Source organism: Malania oleifera, chromosome 6 (genome assembly GCF_029873635.1).
Source record: "Malania oleifera isolate guangnan ecotype guangnan chromosome 6, ASM2987363v1, whole genome shotgun sequence".
Taxonomy (NCBI): domain Eukaryota; kingdom Viridiplantae; phylum Streptophyta; class Magnoliopsida; order Santalales; family Ximeniaceae; genus Malania; species Malania oleifera.
In genome coordinates, this window is record NC_080422.1 from 26534479 (window position 1) to 26555494 (window position 21016).

At 38.2% G+C, this 21016-nt stretch overlaps 1 protein-coding gene across 1 annotated transcript; it reads left to right on the top strand.

The window, feature by feature from the left end:
- The first annotated feature begins 3049 nt into the window (after positions 1–3049).
- Positions 3050–15566, top strand: LOC131157784 (vestitone reductase-like). Its single transcript, XM_058112173.1, has 5 exons — positions 3050–3221; positions 3273–3279; positions 3680–4222; positions 14838–15033; positions 15178–15566. Exons 1-5 carry the CDS (start codon positions 3081–3083, stop codon positions 15317–15319), a joined length of 1029 nt encoding a protein of 342 aa, XP_057968156.1. The 5' UTR covers positions 3050–3080; the 3' UTR covers positions 15320–15566.
- Positions 15567–21016: the final 5450 nt, after the last annotated feature.

Here is a 21016-nt window from a genome sequence, read left to right on the forward strand (position 1 = left end):
TCGATTCATCTATACGGGGCTTTACATCAGCAAGCATAAATTCTCATTCAACTACAGGGCTTACAAATTCATAATCACAGGGCTTATATAAACAAGCAAACTATCTCAAGATCTTATATTACCAAAGTGCTTAATACTTTATATCTTGGTTTGGTTGTTTGTTGTTTAACTTGTACTTGACAAATAAATTGATTATTTGGCTTGAAGATATTGTTTAATTGATTGGTTGTTTAATTGTGTTATTGATTGGATAAAAGAACTAAGTTCTCGATTGATTAAATAATTAAACAAACAAGGCAAGAATTGGTTAAAAGAAATAAAGGAAGTTTAAGGTATCTCAAAGGAATTAAAAGAAATTATTAAAAGTCAATTCACTCCCCCCTCTTGGGAAGCTATTCCTAATTTCAATAGCAGTATCTCACTCCCCCTTTACCCCATTACATTGTCACTCCCTAACACTTAGCTTTTTCTCTTCTCAACATCATTTTGAAGGTGACTTCTTAGCTTTATCAACCAATTCAAAAATAATAATTACTCCTTCCTCTATTCATTGCTAATCCATCTGGCATGGAATAAGACATTCTGAAGGTGAAATTTGAGAAAATATATTTTTTATCTATTTCTTTATGAATTCATTTAAAAAAAAAAAAAAAACTCCTTAAATGTTTGCCAAGCAACCATGTAATGATCTTTAGATATCATCCCTTCCTCAACAACTTGTAAGGCTCGTCTATGTAACTGGTCAAACCATTGAACATGATTTGTAATATCTACATTGTTGTAGCCAGATCTGGTATGTATAGGCAATTAAAATCCTTCCTCCATACTGAATTGGGATTTCCTCCACACCATTGTAGTTAAGAATACATAATGCATGTCGGCATAATAGCCTTTGAAGTTAAAGCAACTGCAAATGCAGCGAACTTTCACTCCTACGTTGTGTTTTGTTATTTTGGATTGTAATATAAGGACAGGGAGCTTTGTAATTGTGTTTGGGACAATTAGATCTCTAGTAATGTATTTTGAGATAGTTTGTCTTCCGTTACATAATTATATTTTCAGTTATGGACAGGAATTCCCGGGACCCCAATATGGACGGACGGGTTGTGTATTTATGGTATCAGAGATTATTATAAGAATTTAGGCAGGTTTTCTACGTGGCGCCCCGGGCCCCACGTGACAGGTTCGGGGCGCCACTCTCTCTCTCTCTCTCTCTCTCTCTCTTCTTTAATCTCTATTTACTCTATACCTTCCTTGTTTCCTCTAACACGAGTCTATTAATTCATTGCCCAACCTCACCCACACTTTTCACTCCTTCTGTAATTTTCTACAATGTCTATGATTCTAATATCCTATTTCACAAGCTATTATTTTGTGAGATAGAATAACAATTTCCCTTAAATATCTTATATTGGCAAGAAGAAGATCTCAAACACTCCACTTTTACCATCTTTTCATAATCAATCATATCCATACCTTAAAGAAAAGGTCTAATAAGGATATTGTGGACATGTTTGCACATTAAAGTACAAAAAGCATTATTTTCCTTTTAAGTAGCATAATGATAATATAGTAAATTTAAAAAGTCAAATTGATAAACTAAAACAACTAACTAGAAGGGTATATATTTAATGAATATATATATATATATATATATATATATATAGAGAGAGAGAGAGAGAGAGAGAGAGAGATGGATGGTGGATGTGAAGTCTACAATGACGTGTACAAAACCAGCTTGAGATGCTAAGGGGTAATGGAGACTTTCGAATGGAGTTTTTTTTTCTATTTTATCTTTATTTTAAAATAATATATTAAATAATATCTTGTTTGAGAAAATATTTTCTAAAATAATTCTAACATAATCTCACTGGACCAAACAACAAAATTTAAAAAATCATGACAGTTGAGATGACAACACGTAACAAACAAATCTCGTTTGACCATCAAGCAAGATTTGCACTTTGATCATCTATTACAAGGGACCACGTTGCATAGCCTTATCGGAAAGACCCGGCAATGGCAAAACCAGCGAACTCTCCGGATTCGAAATTAATCTTCAAAATCTACGGCTCCTCCACTTTCACTATATATATATATCTTTTACACATCCTCATGGGCTCTCAAGAAAGGTGCTTCAATTTCTTTGTTTTTTGGCTATTCAATTCCTACCTTGCAATCAAACCACCTGTCTCAGAATAAAAAAAAAAATCTGCAATATTTTTTAGCAGCAGGAAAATTGACATATATATATATATATGGGTGTTTCCCTTGCTGGGGGTGTCTTCCGTTTTGCTTCTCTTCCCTCTCCTTCTTCTCCCTTTCCTGTTTTACTGCTGTTGCTAAAAAACAGAGGCTGAAGTCGTCACCATGGATGCTCATGACGCCAAGGATCTCGTCCGTTCCGGACACCTAGACGTCCAGTGAGTACTCAACCCGACCCCAACTATATATATATATTGAATTGGGTTTCAAAATTTTTGTGAGAACCTGGAGTCAGTTTCAGCAAGTCACCATCCAGTAAGATTTATTTGCTAATTTCAATTGTTTTGACCCTTTAAATCTCACCGTTCCATCCAGTGAGATAATGTCAAAGTTATTTTAAAAAATATTTTTCCAAACATATTATGATAAAAAAAGAAAAAAAACGCCTTTTGAATAATCTAAAGAATGCATGTGTGATGTATCAAAGTTTCATGAACGCATCATTTTAACCAGTAGATTACTAATACAACCAACTACATTATTCATCTCTCTCTCTCTTCTTTTAATCTCTATTTCCTCTCTCCTTTGTTTTCTCTAATATGAGTCTATTCATTGCCCCCCTCCAGCTCCACTTCTCTCTCCTTCTATGATACAATTTTTTTTGTAATTTTTATGATTCTAATATCCTATTTCACAAGGTATTGTTTCATAAAATAGGATAATTTTCCTTACACGTCTTATGGTGGCAGGTATACCAAACAATATCACCCACCCCACAAGAAAAGGTTTAAGGAGAAGTTTTGAACATTCTAAGGAGTAGTATCCTGTATAGAGAGAGACAGAGAGAGAGAGAGAAAGAGAGAAGGAGGAGGGAGATGGAAGGCGGAGGGGATAAGGGCGCAGTTTGTGTGACAGGGGGCACTGGATTCGTAGCATCATGGCTGATCATGAAGCTCCTTCAGCATGGCTACTCTGTTCGAGCTACTGTTCGGTCTCCCCCACCAGCTACCCCCTCTGTTTAATTTCTTCTTCTCATTTCCTAATCTCACCCCTCACCTCTCAGTCAGCCCGAGAGTCCCATATTCACATCTAGCTGAAAACAGAGGATACCCCCTTCATCATTTGCATGTTTCTTCATGGATTCTGTGGTGAGATGGACAAAACGCTGTGTCAAATGTTATCATTTCATCAGAATAAATGATCGGAAAAATTGAACCTTTTTGAGAATTAAAAATGCAGTCATTGAAAATTGAATCTTTTGGGGATGTATCATGCATGTTCCATGATCGATCCTGTTTGGAATCTGGGACATATTGGCCTGCTTTGTTTTGGGTTTCATGTTTGATACACAGACAAGCTGCGAAAACAATTCTTCTTTTTTTATTTCTCTCTTTTGGGAAAATTTTATCCACAGAGAGCCCTGTTCATGGCACCATATATCCTAAAATTTATGTTAATTTATGTTAACAAGGAGGCAAGAAAGACATCAGCTTCCTCACAAGCCTGCCAGGCGCAACAGAAAAGCTTCAAATCTTCAATGCAGACATGAGCGAACCAGACAGCTTCGACGCGGCCATCGAAGGCTGCGTGGGCGTTTTCCACGTCGCTCACACCACGGATTTCGAGAGCAAAGAACCCGAAGATAAAGCCACAGAAAGAGCCATCAATGGGACTTTGGGCATCCTAAATGCGTGCCTGAATTCAAACACAGTAAAAAGAGTTGTGTACACTTCCAGCGTAACAGCTGTGGTGTTCAAACGTGACAGCAACGATTTTAGTGAGGAGGAGAAGGAGGCGTTGGATGAGAGTGCATGGAGTGATGTAGAGTTCCTCAGAGGCTGGGATTCTGACGCGGCTGCTTACATGATTTCCAAGACCTTGACTGAGAGAGCAGCTCTGGAGTTTGCAGAGAAGCATGGGTTGGATTTGGTGACTGTGATTCCTTCTTTCATTGTTGGCCCTTTCCTCTGTCCTCGCATTCCTAGCTCTGTCTACACTTCTCTGTCTATGATTTTGGGTATGTGTTCTTCGTTTCCAACGCAAAGTGATACCTTAATTTTTCGAAAAAATATGTTATAGTTATTTGGATATGCATCATGTTAATGTATGGAATAGAAAGCAAAATTCTTCAAATATTAGATTTAGATTTGGATGGATTTGAATAAATTTTAATATAATTTTGTATTATGTTTTATCCAAATCAAAGACAAAGCTAATTTCGAAATCTCTTCAAACATGGAGTTACTCTATGTGTGGGAGAAAATTTGAATTTGAATTTGTATAAATTTATGTAAAATATAATATAAAATTATATTAAAATTTATCCAATCCACTCAAATCAAATCTAACCCCTCAAAATCTATGCTCCCAACCACGTTGTTAAGTAGCATTTAAGGGCATGGATTTCAAGTCTTGACTTTTGATTTGTATGGATTTAGATTTTGTTTATGTATTTTAATATTATTATTTTATTTATTATCTTGGAAAAGAGCATATATCCTGGAATGGATTATGTATCTACTTTTAATTAGGTCTTCATTCATGTATTTCATAAATTCATAAGATTAATTATGTGAGTGTATCTTAAAATTGAGTGTATACCTATTTAATAAATATACGTCTTATTTATTAAGTGTATTGAGAATGAAAAGTCATTTTGTGCATATAAATAAAGTCTTAAGGCATTGGCACTATACATCAATCTCTTCATATCTTTCTCATCGTGTCATCCTCCTTTCAAGTCTAGAGAGTCTGAAAAGCAAAGAAAGTTCCTTTTTGTGGAGCTTTGGAGTCCTCCATTTGTGTAAAATTAGAGAGAGTCATATGATTCAGTTCGGGCTGTTGTATCCGACGAGAGGCAAGTCTTGAGGAGTTTCGTTGCACCGGTTCGTGGGGTAAGCCAAAAACCACAAAGGGTTTGAATCTCCTTAAAGAGAGCGAGATATCTGGGTCTCAACCTATTTGTAAATCGTGTTTATATCTGTATTTTTATTTGTGTTCAAGTTTAATGTTTATTTTATTTTATTTTATTTTATATTAAATTTCCTAATATTTTTAAGGAGAATCAAAATATGGAGCCTACAGTTGATAAACCGAATAAAAATGTTGGAGATCTCAACATGCCTTTTCAGTTTAATGGAGTCCACTTCAAGAGATGGAAAAATAAGGTACCCTTCTATCTTAGTCTCCTCAAAGTTACTTGTGTTTTCACCGAAAATGAAGATGAGTTGGTTGATCACCACGAAAAATTAGAACAATGCGAAAAAGATGAGTATAAATAATAAGTATGATAGTCGATTTTTTCACTATCAAATGATGGACAAAAAATCAATTGTGGAGCAAGCACAAGACTTTCAAACGATAGTGGCGGAGCTTACATCGAAAGGGATCAAGATTGGAGACAATCTCATTGTGATCGGAATTATTGACAAGTTACCCCATCTTGGAGAGAATTCCATATCAGCGTGCACCACAAATAAAGAGGTGTGTCTCTTGAAACCTTGATCACTCGAATTCACATAGAAGATGAGGTAAGAGGGCAAGATGCAATATGCAATAAAATGGTAATACAAACAACGTTAATACCACAAAGGTAAATTTAAGTTTTTTTTTAACATAATACTTTGTTCAAAGGTCTTTTTCCTTAAAAAAAAAAACCCTTAATTAAAGCCCAAGAGGAGAAATATGAAAAATATTAGTAGACCTCACAAAAAGAATAGGGGCAACCCTAATCAAAAGAACTTGAACCAAGGACTCTCTTACAATCAAAACAAATAAAATAACAATGTTTGTTTTGTTTGTGGCGAAAGTAGGCATATTGCTCGAATTTGCAAATTTCGAAAACATCGGTCTGTTCCTCAATCTAATATAGTTAAGGAATCATTTGTGATGATGCTTGTTGATATAAATATGGTCCACAGTATTGAGGGGTGATGGGTAGACTCAGGTTTTAATAAGGCATGTCTGTTATGATAAATTTTGATTCAAAGTGTACACTCCTTTTAAGGAAACCAAAACCATGCTCAAAAAAAAAAATTAGATGAAAGATTTAAGTGACCTAATGTTATTTTAGGCATGAAAATTACAAAATTATGTGATGGTATATTTCTTTATCAGTCACATTACATTGAAATTTTTTTTTTGAATATATATGGCTATAATAATTGTCAGCATGTTACTACTTCTTTTGATTCAAGTAATCACTTATTTCCTCTTAGGAATGAAAATGGATTGGTTAATCAAGAGAAATATAATAGCATTATTGGTAGCTTGAGAAATGCAACTTATTTAACTAGACCTAACATTGCATGTGCAGTAGGAATACTCAGTAGATTTTCGAGCAAGTCAGGTAGAGAACATTGGGATGCTCTTAGCGTGTAATGAAATATTTAGTTAGTACCAAAAAATATGGCTTATTTTTTTACTAAGTATCATGTTATACTTGAAGGTTTTGGTGATATTGATTGGAATACTTTGTCAGGTGATTCTCTCCCTACCACCGGTTACATTTTTACTTTAAATGGTGATGCTATTTGCTATAAATATAAAAAATAAAGAATAATTGCTAACTCAACTATGGAAGCTGAACTTATTACTTTAGCATCAACTAGAGAAGAAGCAAGTTGGTTGAGATGTTGTATAAAATTCCATTTTGAGAAAAACCAATACCACCTATCCTAATTAACTGTGATAGTACTGCGACAATTGGTAGAGTAAATAATCGTTATTATAGTGGTAAATCTATACCCATAAGAAGAAAACGTATTACTGTGAGATCATATTTGAGCAATGACATCATTAATGTGAGTTATATAAAATCTTTTGAAAATCTTGCGGATCCATTAATTAAAGCCTTAGCAAAAAGAAAAGGTCTAGAATATATCGAGGGGGATGGGATTAAAGCCCACAAAATCATAAACCACGTATGAGGATACCCAACCCAAGGACCAGACATCCTTTAATTGGGTTTAATGGGAAGAACGAATCATATGGTGATCGTAAGAAATGCACTATTATTTTTAAACTCATCTTTATGGTGTAAGTGCATATATCATATAACGGAAGAGGTTAAGTTTTTAAAACTCTTAATGATAATATGTGTCTCTTATGAGTGGGGTGTTAGAGTTACAGGAGTGCTCTTGTCAAATTTCACCTATGTGAGCATGAGAGTGGAGCCACTCCCTATGAGAATTAGGCTTATTCTCAAATATGCTCATGAAACTGGGATTAACACAAAGTCAAAACGTGTTGGCTGTTGAAACTCATATCAACAACTAAATGATTATGTGTGAGCATTAATACTTTATTTGTCAAAAGCAGTCATAGCTCAGGTCTGAGACCACTAATGACTCTAGAGTAAAGATTATTGTTCACTAAGTGAAGGTTCAATGCAGAGCACACCTTCATTATGCATAATTGTTGATCTTTGATTATTAAACTCTTTACGTGCATGGTACATACATATTATTAAAATGAGAGGGGAATTGTTAGTATATTTTAATATTATTATTTTATTTATTATCTTTGAAATGACTATGTATCTTGGAATGAATTATGTATCTACATTTAATTAGGTGTTGTGATATGTGGCTCATATAAGTGAGTTGAAGGTAGGCGCAAAGAGAAAACATGGTGAAAATCAAGATGTTGGGGAAACCGTCGACAATAGCTCTGTAACCGTCGACGATTTGGCCCAGTTTCAGATAGATTTTGCTATCTGGCTAAAATCATCGACGGTACGTCTACAAACCATCGATGATTTAGCCCGGGAACCCAACACATATTTTCAAATTTTGAATTAGGACGTTAATTTGGTTGGGCTTTGGAGGGAGAACCCCTAGGAACTTTATATATATGTCGTGTATGATGTATTTGTAAATGGTTGATGTATTGTTCATGTTATTTGGACAAGAAGATAGTGAAATTGTTGTCATTTACTCCTATGGATGTAGGCAATGCCGAATCATTTAATTCCTTGTGTATCTTTTGTTATTACTTTCATATAATTATTGTGGATTGTTTCTATATCGTTTACCATTGAATGTTGTGTTTGTATGATGAGATATTTAATTGTGCAAATTCAATTTACACAACAATTGGTATTAAAGCTTTGTTGTAATGGCCTCTAAAACTTCATTTGCAAAATTTAATTTTTTTCAAATTTGATGGAACCAAAACTTCAGTTTATGGAAAGCGATTCCAAGCCGTGCACGTCCTCATCTCATAATCACCACCTTCATAATACGAGCCATGGAACATCTAGTCGATAATGTGGTAAATTTCGGCCGAATCGATAAACAGCCATGGGATGTCATCTATCTCATAATGCAGCCAGGCCCTATCAATCATCTCAGTCGTCATCTCAAACGCGATCCCCTAAACCACAGTGCTCCAGGTGCCAGTAGAGGGATCATGCTACACATTGTTGTAGAATTCCTGCACTAGCTCTTGACGAAATGAAGTAGTCGGCGAGGGTCATATAATGATCGACCTTCCTCTTTTTGAGGACATTGATGCAGCACTTCTTCCTCAGATGGGCTCGAGTCTCATCAAACTGGAATGTGTACATCGACTTGAATTCGTAATCATCGAGGTTCATCCTCTTAGCCCTCTTCCCTATGCCCTTCTTCTACTATTCTTTCTAGGCCGCTGACCCTTCTTCTTTGGTTGGATTGGTGGATTTCGATCAAAATCGAAAGTAGACTCATCCATGGGCTGATCCTCAACCCTCTTTCTCTTGGCAGTGGCACGGGAACACTGGAGCTGCATAGAAGTAGCTCAGCAATCAGTGCAGCGTATCATGGTTTGAAGTTTCCCAGAAGGAGATGATACGAATGTGGCGAGGGTAGAAGATGAATAGACAGCGCCTCCTAGAAGAGCCCTCGATGCGCAGATTAGTGAAACAAAGAGCAAGGATGGAAGCAGGCACACTAGAGAAGATTGTCGGAGCTGGGGGAGATGCTAGCGAGGGTCGACCAACTTAGCAAGGTAAATGGGTTGTCGACTAGGTCACAACAGAGTGGAGTGCTAGTCGCACTCTGGTTGAACTCTTCTGTAATTTAGAGGGTCAACAGGAACTCACATACTCGACTAGGTCACACTTTGTGACTTGCTAGTCGAGCCCTGGTCAACTTATTCTGTGAAGAAGGCTATATTTCCCTAAGTAAAGAACATGAGGGGTAGGCTTGGTTGCACCCAAGGAAGCCCTAGTCGCACCTCAGACTAAGACATTAACCTAAGACCTACTCTAAGGACCCCAGACTCTAACATACCCTATAATGTACAACCTAAATACTCAAGGACTAAAGAAAACAAGAAAAACAAGTGGATTGCCTCCCAGAAGCATTAAGTTTATTGTCTTTAGCCAGACACAATGAATTCTCTTGTCAAACTCACCTGAGTTTGATAATTGGAATCTCCTCCACCAGTCCCTCATTAACCCTCTTCTCACATGTCCAAAGCATATTCTCTAGGCCAAAGGTCAAGTCATAAATAGATGAGATATGCTTATACGGGTCCTCCAGACCTAAGAAGGAGGGGTGATCAAGCTGCAGCATAGCCTTAAGTGGATCCTTCAAAAGAATTGAAGGGGAAACCTCCTCAACACGCTCATCGATCATATCCGTGTCCACACATTGGACGTCATAGAATGGATGTTGGGAAGCATGAAACACATTCAGCTAGAGTTTCATGTTGCCAAAGGATACGTCCATGATCTCGATCCAAAACTGGATACAAGCATTAGTTGTAGCTAAGAATGGTCGACTTAGAAGGACAAAGATCGGATTCTTGGTCAGGTCGGTAGGTTCCATGTCTAATACAATGAAATCAACTCGATAATAGAACTTATCAACCTTTACTAGGACATTCTCAACAACACCCCGAGGCCTTTTCATAGATCGGTCAGAAAAACTCAAGGTGACCAAGGTAGACTTAAGCTCTCCTAGACCAAATTGCTTGTAGACTGAGTAGGGAAGTAGGTTCACACTCGCTCCCAAATCTAAAAGGGCCTTATCAATGGTGTAATCGCCGATTACACATAAGATGGTGGCAGCGCCAGGGTCCTTTAGCTTTGGGGGAATATGACCTAAAAGAATGAAGCTCACACTCTTGATCAACCTGACTCTTTTTTTCATGGGTACCCAAGATTTGCACTTTTAGGTGCACAAGTCTTTGAGGAATTTGGCATACGCAGGCACTTGCTTAATGGAGTCTAAGAGAGGAAGATTAAACTTTACTTGCCTAAACGTGTCCATCATAGACTCAACATTTGCTTCCTTCTTAGATTTAGAATGTGCTTGAAGAGCTGCAAGATATGGCACTGTAGGGACATAATGGGGTAATGCTCCTTCATCGGAGGAGGTGGGCATCACGGGATTACTCACCGAATTGGAGAAAAAGAGGGTGCATGGTTTAGCACTAGGCTCTTCCCTCATCTTCTCCCTACCCTTACCTTGGTTCGACTTCTCCCTGACCTTATTATCTACCTCCCTACCACTCCTAAGGATGGTCACAGCTTGGGCTTGCTCATGATATGTCAAGTGACTAGCAGTCACCTCACTCTCTACCCTATACTGGCCATTTGGGTTAACAAGGGGCTGACTTGGCAATTTTCTCTCATCCCGCCTACTTAAAGATGTAGCTAGTTGGCCCATGGCGACCTCTAACATCGTTATGGATTGAGAGTGGGAATGGAGTAATTTTCGATCAACCTGGCGATTAGTGTAATGCCCTAACCCGCCACGTGGGGCCTGAGGTGTTACTTTAGTAACATCTATATTCCCGATACCATATTCATCAAATAAAAGTAGCGGAAATAAATGAAACATTCTCCTAAACATCACCAAAGTTCTAAACTAATATTATACATAGGGGTTTCTAGATACCCATATCACCATTCATAACTGAAGGTACACTATCTCAGTCCATACAACCATATTATATATACAAATACTTAAGACATAACTTACATACAATAGAGCTCTTACAGACACTCACACAAAAACTAGCTACTGCCCTACCTCGGAGCTTACTAAGCTCGATCTCGAGATGGTCCTAAAAAATGATTTGTATATTAGGGTGAGGCACTTCTCAGTAAGGTAGATTAAGTTAGTATCAGTGTGTGGCTAGCATGACTTTTAGTGTATACAAAAACATCCCATTCTCCATTTAAGCAACAATAGCGTTTTTGCAAAAATATACTCACACCTATACCTCTGAAGATATGCATTTGTTTCACAATATAAAACAGTTCAATGACTAGAAATACCACTTACATAAATTAACATATATGCGTAAAAAACACTCCCTGGGACTAAATGACATGCTTAACCCCCATGACGGATCGTGCGGCCCAAAGGCCGGACCTAACCTTGGGGGATCAACCCAGATAAAGTCAAAGTAACCATCTGCTAATACGTCTGCAGGCATCCGCAACCCAGTTGTAGATCTAATTACCTTACCACTTCCTAGTCTGGACCCCAGGGAAGGTACAACACCTCTACGCAAGCCAATCGATTGAAACCACCCAACACTTCCACTCACAATACAGCTAGTCCTCAAGGTTCTTATACCATATCATGCAATTTAAGTTATGAAAACGGTAGCATAAATCTCATTTCGTATAAAATCTGTCATTTCACAATAAAACCCGGCTCTCAACCATCAAATAGAACCCAACCCTTGGCCATCAAACACAACCCAGCCCTTGACCATCACATAAAACCTGGCCCTCAGCCATCAAGTAAAACCCGGCCTGCAGCCATTATATCAAAATCCAGTATTTTACATCAACAGTTCTAGTATTTTTCACAAACAGTCCCAGTATTTTCACAACCATATACAAGTTCGATTATACAATAAATCATACCGATTATTCACCTTCCACACAATTTTTCGTATTTGAACAAAGTCATTTAAACAACCAAGAAACACAGTATATGAAGTTTGTATGATAAAACCAAACTTTCCATTGTTCATTTTATTCAAAATACCGTATCATATATCCTAAGTTTGTAAAGTTCATTTTGAACGGTTGGTTTTCGAAGTAACCTTTGAAATCATAAGTTTATATATATAAAGCAGTTTAATCAGTTCAAATTTAATAAAAACCTGACTTAACTTAATTTCCTTACATTTTTCCTAAAATTATGCCTAAATGGTTCGAAAACAGCGAAACCCTAGGTTTTCCAATCGGTAGAAATACGAGTACCAACTAGCCTTGAGGAGGGAGAGACAATCGGGAGCAAGAGAGAACTTGAAAGAGATTTTTAGTGAAGAAAATTCGAAACCATAGCAAAGCAAAAGAGAGAGAACTTGGATTATCTCAAAAAAAAAAAAAGAGCTCACATATGTTTATAGGTAAGCAGCACAGGACAAAACCGTCGACGGTTTTCCTGGGCTCTAGAAAACTGCAGCAATAATGAACATGTGTTGTAGGTGAAGTTACAGACTCAGGGCAAAGATGACATTGTTCATAATACAAACAGTTATAACTCGGGACACCAACAAGAAAACAATGGGTCCGGATGCACTATCAAACCATCATTCAGGTATAAATTTGATGTTCTGGTGTTTTATGCATTCATTTCTACCAGTAAGGTTCTTACTATTTTTCAAGATGCAGTGCATAGCAAATGGAAAAATAGATTGATGAGTGCTATGGTAAAGGAGATAAAGTCATTGTACTGAACCAGATGTAGGAGTTGGTGGAACTTCTAGGATGGAAGAGGGTGATAGGATGCAAGGGGGTGATGTATCTGTTGTTTGTGGATAACATATTATTTGCTGGAAAGGCTTTGATTGAAGCTAATCAGTTGGAAAATTTGTTGAGAAAAGGTTTTGACATTAAGGTTTTGGGTACGATCAAAAAAAGTCTTGATTTGAAAATTTGCAAAGATAGAGCTGTAAGGATATTGGTTTTATCTCAAGGTGGCTTTGTGGATCGAGGTGCATAGAAATTGGGGTTATCTCAGGGTGGGTTTGTGCGCATAACTGCAAGGAGATTTTGTTTATTATCTTAGGATGGTTTTGTGGAGAATCGATATAATTCGTCTAACGCTCTGTACCCAAGGACGAATGGTGATGTCCAGGATATGTCAAAGGTCCCCTATTCTGGTGCAATGGAGTGTTTCTGTAGACAACAGAGTGGTCTATCAGTTTTGAGATTTGTTGATGCAGACAATGCAAGGGGCTTTGATGATAGAAAGTTTACAACAAGGTTTATGTTTACTGTTGTGGGAAGGCTTACTTATTGGAAGTCCAGGGTATAGTCTCTGGGTGTAACATCTACAATTGAATCGAGGCTCATGGCAGAGGCGAAGCTGCCACAGACAAGTTCAAACATTGCTTGGACTTAGTTTTTATCTCCAATTACTAGAAGAGAGACGATCTCAACCTAATGTCCCAAGATCAAGGTGGGGCAGCGGGTTCATGTTTTCAGTTTTCTCCTAAGGGGTGTATATTCGCCAAGGTGGAGATTTTTGTTATATGTGGCTCATATAAGTGAGTGGAAGGCATGCATAAATAGAAAACATGGTGAAAATCAGGATGCTAGTGTCAACAGGGGAAACCGTCGATGGTAGCCCTATAACCGTCGACGGTATGTCTACAAATCTTCAACGATTTGGTTCGGTAACCCAGCGCAGATTTTCAAGTTTTGAATTGGGACGTTAATTTGGTTGGGTTTTGGAGGGAGAACCTACGGAAACTTTATATATACGTTGTGTATGATGTATTTTTAGATGGTTAATGTATTGTTCATATTATTTGGGCAAGAAGATAGTGAAATCATTGTCATTTGCTCCCGTGGATATAGGTATTACCGAACCATGTAATTCCTTGTGTATTTGTTATTGTTACTTTCATATAATTGCTATGGATTGTTTTTGTATAGTTTACCATTGAGTGCTGCATTTGTATGATCATATATTCCGCTATGCAAATTCAATTTACACAACATTAGGTTTTCATTCATTTATTTCATAAATTCAAAAAATTAATTATGTGAGTGTATCTTAAATTTATGTGTGTACTTATTTAATATATATATATACATCTTATTTATCAATTGCATAGAGAATGAAAGGTCATTTGTGCCTATAAATAAATCCTTAAGGCATTGACACTACACACCAATCTCTTCATATCATTCTCATCGTGTCATCCTCCTTTCAAGTCTAGAGAGTTTGACAAACGAAGAAGAGTATTTTTTTTGTGGAGCTTTGGACTCCTCCATTTGCGTAGAATTGGAGAGAGTCATACGATTCAGATCGGACTGGACGACAAGTTTTGAGGAACTCTACTATACCAGTTCATGGGCTAAGCCAAAAACGGCAAAGGGTTTGAATCTCCCTAAAGAGAGCGAGAAGTCGGTATCACAGCTTATTTGTGAATCATGTTTATATTTGTATTTTTATTTGGGTTTAAGTTTAATATTTTTTATTTTATTTTATATTAAATTTCCTAACAGATTTAGATGAAACTTAATATAATTTTATATTGAGTTTTGTCTAAATTCGCATAAATTTAAATTTAACACATAAAATCCAAGTTCTGAAACGTCGAATTTATCTTCATTGGAAACCATTTTCTCTTCATAATTTGCTTTAATATATATGTATGCATGCATGCAGGAGACCAGGATCATTATACATATCTCATTAGTGTAAGTATGGTGCACATAGATGATGTGGCCGCTGCACATATCTTCCTCTTTGAACATCCTCATGCCAAAGGGAGGTACAATTGTTCTTCCCATGACATAACAATTCATGGATTGTCTGAATTTCTTTCTACCAGATACCCAGAATTCAAAATCCCAACTGCAGAGTGAGTCCTGTTTCGCCTTTCTTATTCTCCGCATGGTTTTTTTTTTTTTTTTCCTTCTTTTTTGCCTTTTAATAGTCTACCAAGTTACTGAAAAATACATGTTTAACCTTTTCTGGGTCCTTCTCTTTTTTGGTTTATTCACAGTTATTTAAAAGATATTGATGGTTACAGAGCAAAAGGACTCTCATCCAAGAAGCTAATGGAGTCTGGGTTCAACTTTGAGTATGGCCTCAATGAGATGTATGATGGAGCCATCCAATGCTGCAAAGAAAAGGGGTTTCTGTAGTTGTTGTTTAGTTCATGTTCTATCTTTTGAATGTTATGTTTATAATGTTGTGGACTAAGCTCTCTCTCTCTCTCTCTCTCTCTCTCTCTCTCTCTCTCTCTCTCTCTCTCTCTCTCTCTCTCTCTCTCCCCTTTTTCAATCTTTTTTCTCTTTCCAATGCTTGAAAACCGACTGGAAATTGGACAAATGTATGGATGAATCAATTAATGTGCGGGTTGAGCAATGATCAATGGATTGGTTTTTGTCCCACTGATTCTAATGGTTTAATGGAATTAGGATGGAATTAGGATACTCAACAAATGGAGGGAAGAAACTTGTATTAAAGAACTGTAGATCGGCAAAGAAGAGTTGCTATTGAATCTTGAGTTTGAATTCATGTAAATTTGAGCAGAGCTCAATACATTTTTGAAAAAAAAAAAGTTAATATAATTTCATATTATATTTTGTTGAATCCACACAACTTCTAAATTCATGTTCCTAAATATAAGAAAAATTTATACAAGCATAAATTTAATATTAAATTCCATGGTCCCAAACAAAAAATAAGATTCTGTTGTGGTTTTTTATTGGATATTTTGTATGCGGACTTGGTTAATTTTGACGGTGCTGCTGGAGAATCAATTAATGTGGGTGGAGTTGGAGTTATAGTTGGTGAACACAATTGCTAGAGTAGCAGTAGAGTTTGCTTTGGAGCTTAGTGTCACAGACCCCCAAAATGGGACTCAAGTAAGGGCCATGTGGCACTCGTTGAGAGCTCTCCCCCGACAAGTCAGCCAAGTCTCACACGTTCATGCCTACAAGCACGAGCACTGGGTGAGTCTCAATACTTAAGAAAAATAAGGAACAATAGGATATCACACGAGCAATATATTCTTGTACACCGAATAAGATTATAACAATCAGAGATATCACCATCTAAGGCCAAAAAACACCACAATGAAAAGGACTACTTGTATTATTCAACCACAAGAGAATAATCATACAAACGATAACACAGATAATCATATATTCATTCCAAATCCCTAAAGAATACAATTATAGCAGTATCTCACTCCCCTTTTAACCCATTACATTGTCACTCCCTGACATCCTCCCCCACTCATTTTATCGACGTCCTCGTCAATGTGTTGTAGAAGGCCTTCTCACTCTTCTGATGTCGAAGTAGATGTCGTTGACTACGAATTTATGAAATCTTCAATCTTCTATATGGCATGCTGAAGGTTTTCTGCCTTTTCCCAACTATTCTCTTCTTCCCCCAAACCCAGCCACTGAACCACAAATTGTTGTTGTTGACGACCTTCTGCATTGATGACTCTGTCTATAATGATCTCCTGGACTTCTTTATTGACAGGCCGCCTTCTGGATATTGTTGATCTCTTCAACTTTTGTCGGTGCGAATCTACTTCATCTGTGTGGAATGACTTTAAATTGCTTATATGAAACACGGGATGGACTGGACGTCTGTGGCTTTTCATCCACTCGGGTTGTTCAAGCCGATAAGATGCATGTCCCACCTTCTCGATCACTCTGATTGGACCTTCGTAACGGTGTAACAGCCTTTTATCCTTGCCGCAAAGAAAGTGAAATGTCTCTGGCGGCACTTTTACAAGAACCAGATCTCCAGTTTCAAATTTTTGTGGTCGTCTCCCTTTGTCAGCCCATTTCTTCATGCGCTTCGATGCTTTTTCTAACTGAACTCAGCTGACATCAGTGTTTTGCAACCAATTTTTCGTGAATTGGTATGCTTTCGGGCAATTTCCTTTGTATGGACCATCCAGAGTGTGCGGGAGAGTCGGTTGTTGACTTGTCACAATATCAAAAGAGCTTTTATTAATCGCAGAAGATTTCATAGAGTTAAAATAGAATTGTGCCGTGTCTAGTAAAGTAACCCAATTCTTCTAATTGGAGTTAACAAAATGTCGCAAGTATTCTTCCAGCATCCCATTAAAACGTTCGGTTTGACCATATGTCTATGGGTGATAGCTGGTGGACAGATTAATGTTTGAACCCATCAAGCGAAAGAGTTCACCCCCAAATCCTCCCGTGAATCTAACATCCCTATCACTGATTAGGCTTTCTGGAACACCCCAATATTTCACCACATGCTTGAAGAATAGCCGAGCTGTCTTCTCTGCTGAACATGGCTTCGAGACTGGTATGAAAGTTGCATACTTTGAGAACCGGTCAATCACCACCAAAATTGTGTCATAGTCCTCTACTTTTGGCAACGAGGAAATGAAGTCCAAAGAAACACTCTCCCATGACCTGGCAGGAACTAGCAATGGCTCCAATAAACCTGAGGTCTTCTTTCTTTCTACCTTGTCTTGTTGACAGATCAAGCAAGTTTTGGTATAACTCATCACATCATCTTGCATATTCGGCCAATAGTACCCTTGTGTAATCAATGCCTGAGTTCTTCGTCATCCCGGATAACCCGCCCACAATGTATCATGGCACTCTTTTAGTAAGGTTTTCCTCAAGTTTCCAGCTTTGGGCATATAGACTCTCCTGCCTTTAGTCATTATCAATCCACCTTCCACCCAGAATTGTCGTGTCTTCCCTTCTTCTATTAGTTTGCTTAGTGACTGCGGCTCGCTGGTCTGTACTTAAATATTCCCTGATAAGATTCTTCAAAGGTAACGCCACCCTACTAGTTGATAGCTGACTGATGAGCTTCAACGCTGCCAATTCGGTTTTTCTACTTAAAGCATCGGCCACTTCATTCGTCTTCCCTACTTTATATTCAAAATCAAAATTAAATTCAACTAGCTTCTCTTGCCAATGGGCTTGTTTTGACGTTAGTCCAGGTTGTGACAAAAAGTGAGTAACTGCCACAATATCGGTTTTTACCACAAATTTGGACCCCAAGAGATAGTGCCTCCACACCCGAAGATAGTGTACCACCACGAGAAGCTCCTTTTCCTGTGCTGTATAATTCCGTTCGGCACCCGATAATTTTCTACTTTCAAAAGCAACTAGATGCCCTTCCTGCAAGAGAACTCCCCCTAATGCAAAGTCTAAGGCATCTACTTGCACTTCAAACGGCTTTGTCACATCAGGAAGGATTAGCATAGGATCTCCAACAATATTTTCTTTTAAATCAACGAATGCTGATTGGCACTCCTTTGACCACCCCCATGGTACCCCCTTCCTCAGTAAATTTGTTAACAATACAACTCTTCGGGAGTACCCCTCTATAAACTTTCAATAGTAGTTGGCTAGGCCCAAGAAAGATCGCAGTTCTCTAACGGATGTAGGTGCTCGCCACTCTTTGATGGTTTCTACTTTAGCTGAATCCATCCGATTCATCCGTATCTGGCCCTCCTCAATGATATGCCCTAAGAATTTAATACGCTTTTGAGTGAAAGCACACTTCTCCCCTTTTAAATATAACTGATTTTCTTTGAGTTTTTGAAAAACCTTTTGAAGATGATCTTTATGTTCTTCTAAGGATACGCTGAAAACCATTATGTCATCAAGGTAAACAATCACAAATTGATCAAGGTAGTCCCGAAAAACCTGATTCATTAGAGAACAAAAGGTAGCAGGTGCATTTTTTAGCCCAAAAGGCATGACAAGAAATTCAAATGCTCCATACCGGGTGACACAAGTGGTCTTCGGTTCATCTTCCTCTACAATGTGCACTTGATGATATCCCGATCTCAAGTCCAGTTTAGTGAAATATCTAGATGTACTTAACTGGTCAAAAATATTAGCCATAAGTGGAATGGGATACTTGTTGCGAACCGTCACCTTATTAAGAACACGATAATCTACACACAAGCGCAAACTATCATCTTGTTTCTTCTGAAATAACACTAGGGCCCCAAAAGGTGCTTTTGAACAACGGGTGAACCTTGCTGCAATTAGATCATTCAGTTGCCTTCTAAGTTCAGCTAACTCAGGTGGTGCCATTCGATAAGGGGCACGTGCTGGCGGCTTTACTCCTGGAAAAAGCTCAATTTCGTTGTCAATCTGTCGTTAAGGTGGTAAAACCCTAGGTAGTTGTTCCGGGATTACCTCTTTGAACTCTTCTAAAACTTCCTTAATCTCAACTGGATATTTTCCAATCTCTTCATCTTCTGAGACCATCAGTAGAACCACGAAAGAAGGATCTCCCCTTTTTACTCCCTTTTTGAATTGGAGGGCTGAAAGCAACTTCCTCTCATCGAAATTGTTGTTGGCTATGGGGACCGCACAAGGTGTGCTTCCCATTATCACAAGACAATCCGCAGCTAGAATCGATTGAGCGTGTCACTTTAAGAAAATCCATCTCCAATACCACATCAAAGTCATTGAGGGGTGCCACGGTGAAATCAATTGTCCCAGACCATGACCCCATTTGGCAGGCCACTTTAAGTGCCACCCCCATCGTGGTTAACGCCTGAGAATTCACTACTTTTAATTTGCCCACATCCTTATGTACTTGTAACTCTAACCGTTGAACTTCTGAATCGGCAATGAAATTATGGGTGGCCCCTGTATCAATCATGGCCTTGATTTTACTTCCACTCACAAGTATATCAACGTACACCAACCCCTTCTCCTGAGACTTGTTGGTAACTACTTGGCACTCTAATGCCCCCAAAATTCTCAATGCTCCCACCATATTCTATTGTTCTTCTGGGGTTGTTGTTGGGGTTTCGATTTTCCCTCGAAGGGCCTTTAAAGCATTCAAAGCCTTTCATTCAGGGCACTCCGCCACTCGATGCGGTCCCATGCAAAGAAAACAAAAGACCGGTCAACGCTCTCCACCCCCTGTTAGTCCGCCCCTCCGCTCCTTAATCATGGGCGCTCTCTTATCTTTCTAAGAACTATTTGTCTCCCTATCCCTTCCCCCATTTGTGGGCTTATACACTTTACTGGGCCTGGAATCATTATTGGCGGACGTAGGGAAATTTCGCTTCCCAGAATTGTCTGAAAAATCATCCAACCGTTCGGCAGCAACAAAGGCAGAAGACAGATCACTAGCACCTTGCTGACGCAGTTCATTCCTTGGCCATGTCTTCAAGCCCCGAAGAAAATGAAATAGTTTGTCTGATTTGGTCATGTCTACAATGTCCAACATCAAGGCTTGGTATTCTGGTACATAACTCCTTATTGAGCCCGTCTATTGCAATTCCATTACTTTACACTTTGCTATGTATTCCATATTTTCAAGATAGAATTGGGTCTTTAATGCTTGTTTCAACCCCTCCCAAGTGTTAATAACATATCTATTGTGCTGAATATCATTCCATTTAGTTCTCCACCACAATTTTGCATCCCCAACTAGAGATGGCAATATGCCCTCAATATGTTCCAGCCTGCTCTCAAAGGCTTCCAACTGTTCGATACTCTTCTGGAAGGCCTCAAGCTCTCTTGGCCGTTTCTTTAGGGATTTCACACGTGGAATGAATTTTTCGAGTTCCTCAAGTCTCTCTACAACTTTTCATATCCCATAGAGATTTTCTCTAGGGTTTTCTTCAGCGGCCTCAAACTCTGTTGGCACGCCTTTCTCCTTTATCAATGTTGCCACCAACCCTTGGAGTTCACCGCACGTTGTCTCCAAGGTTACAAGTTTCGCCTCAAGCGCCTCAATGCGCTCCACTTTTCCTGACTTGTTTCTCATATTACCACTCATGGTGCTCGCACACACTGTGGCTCTGATACCAACTGTAACGGACACCCAAAATGGGACTCAAGTAAGGGTCGTGT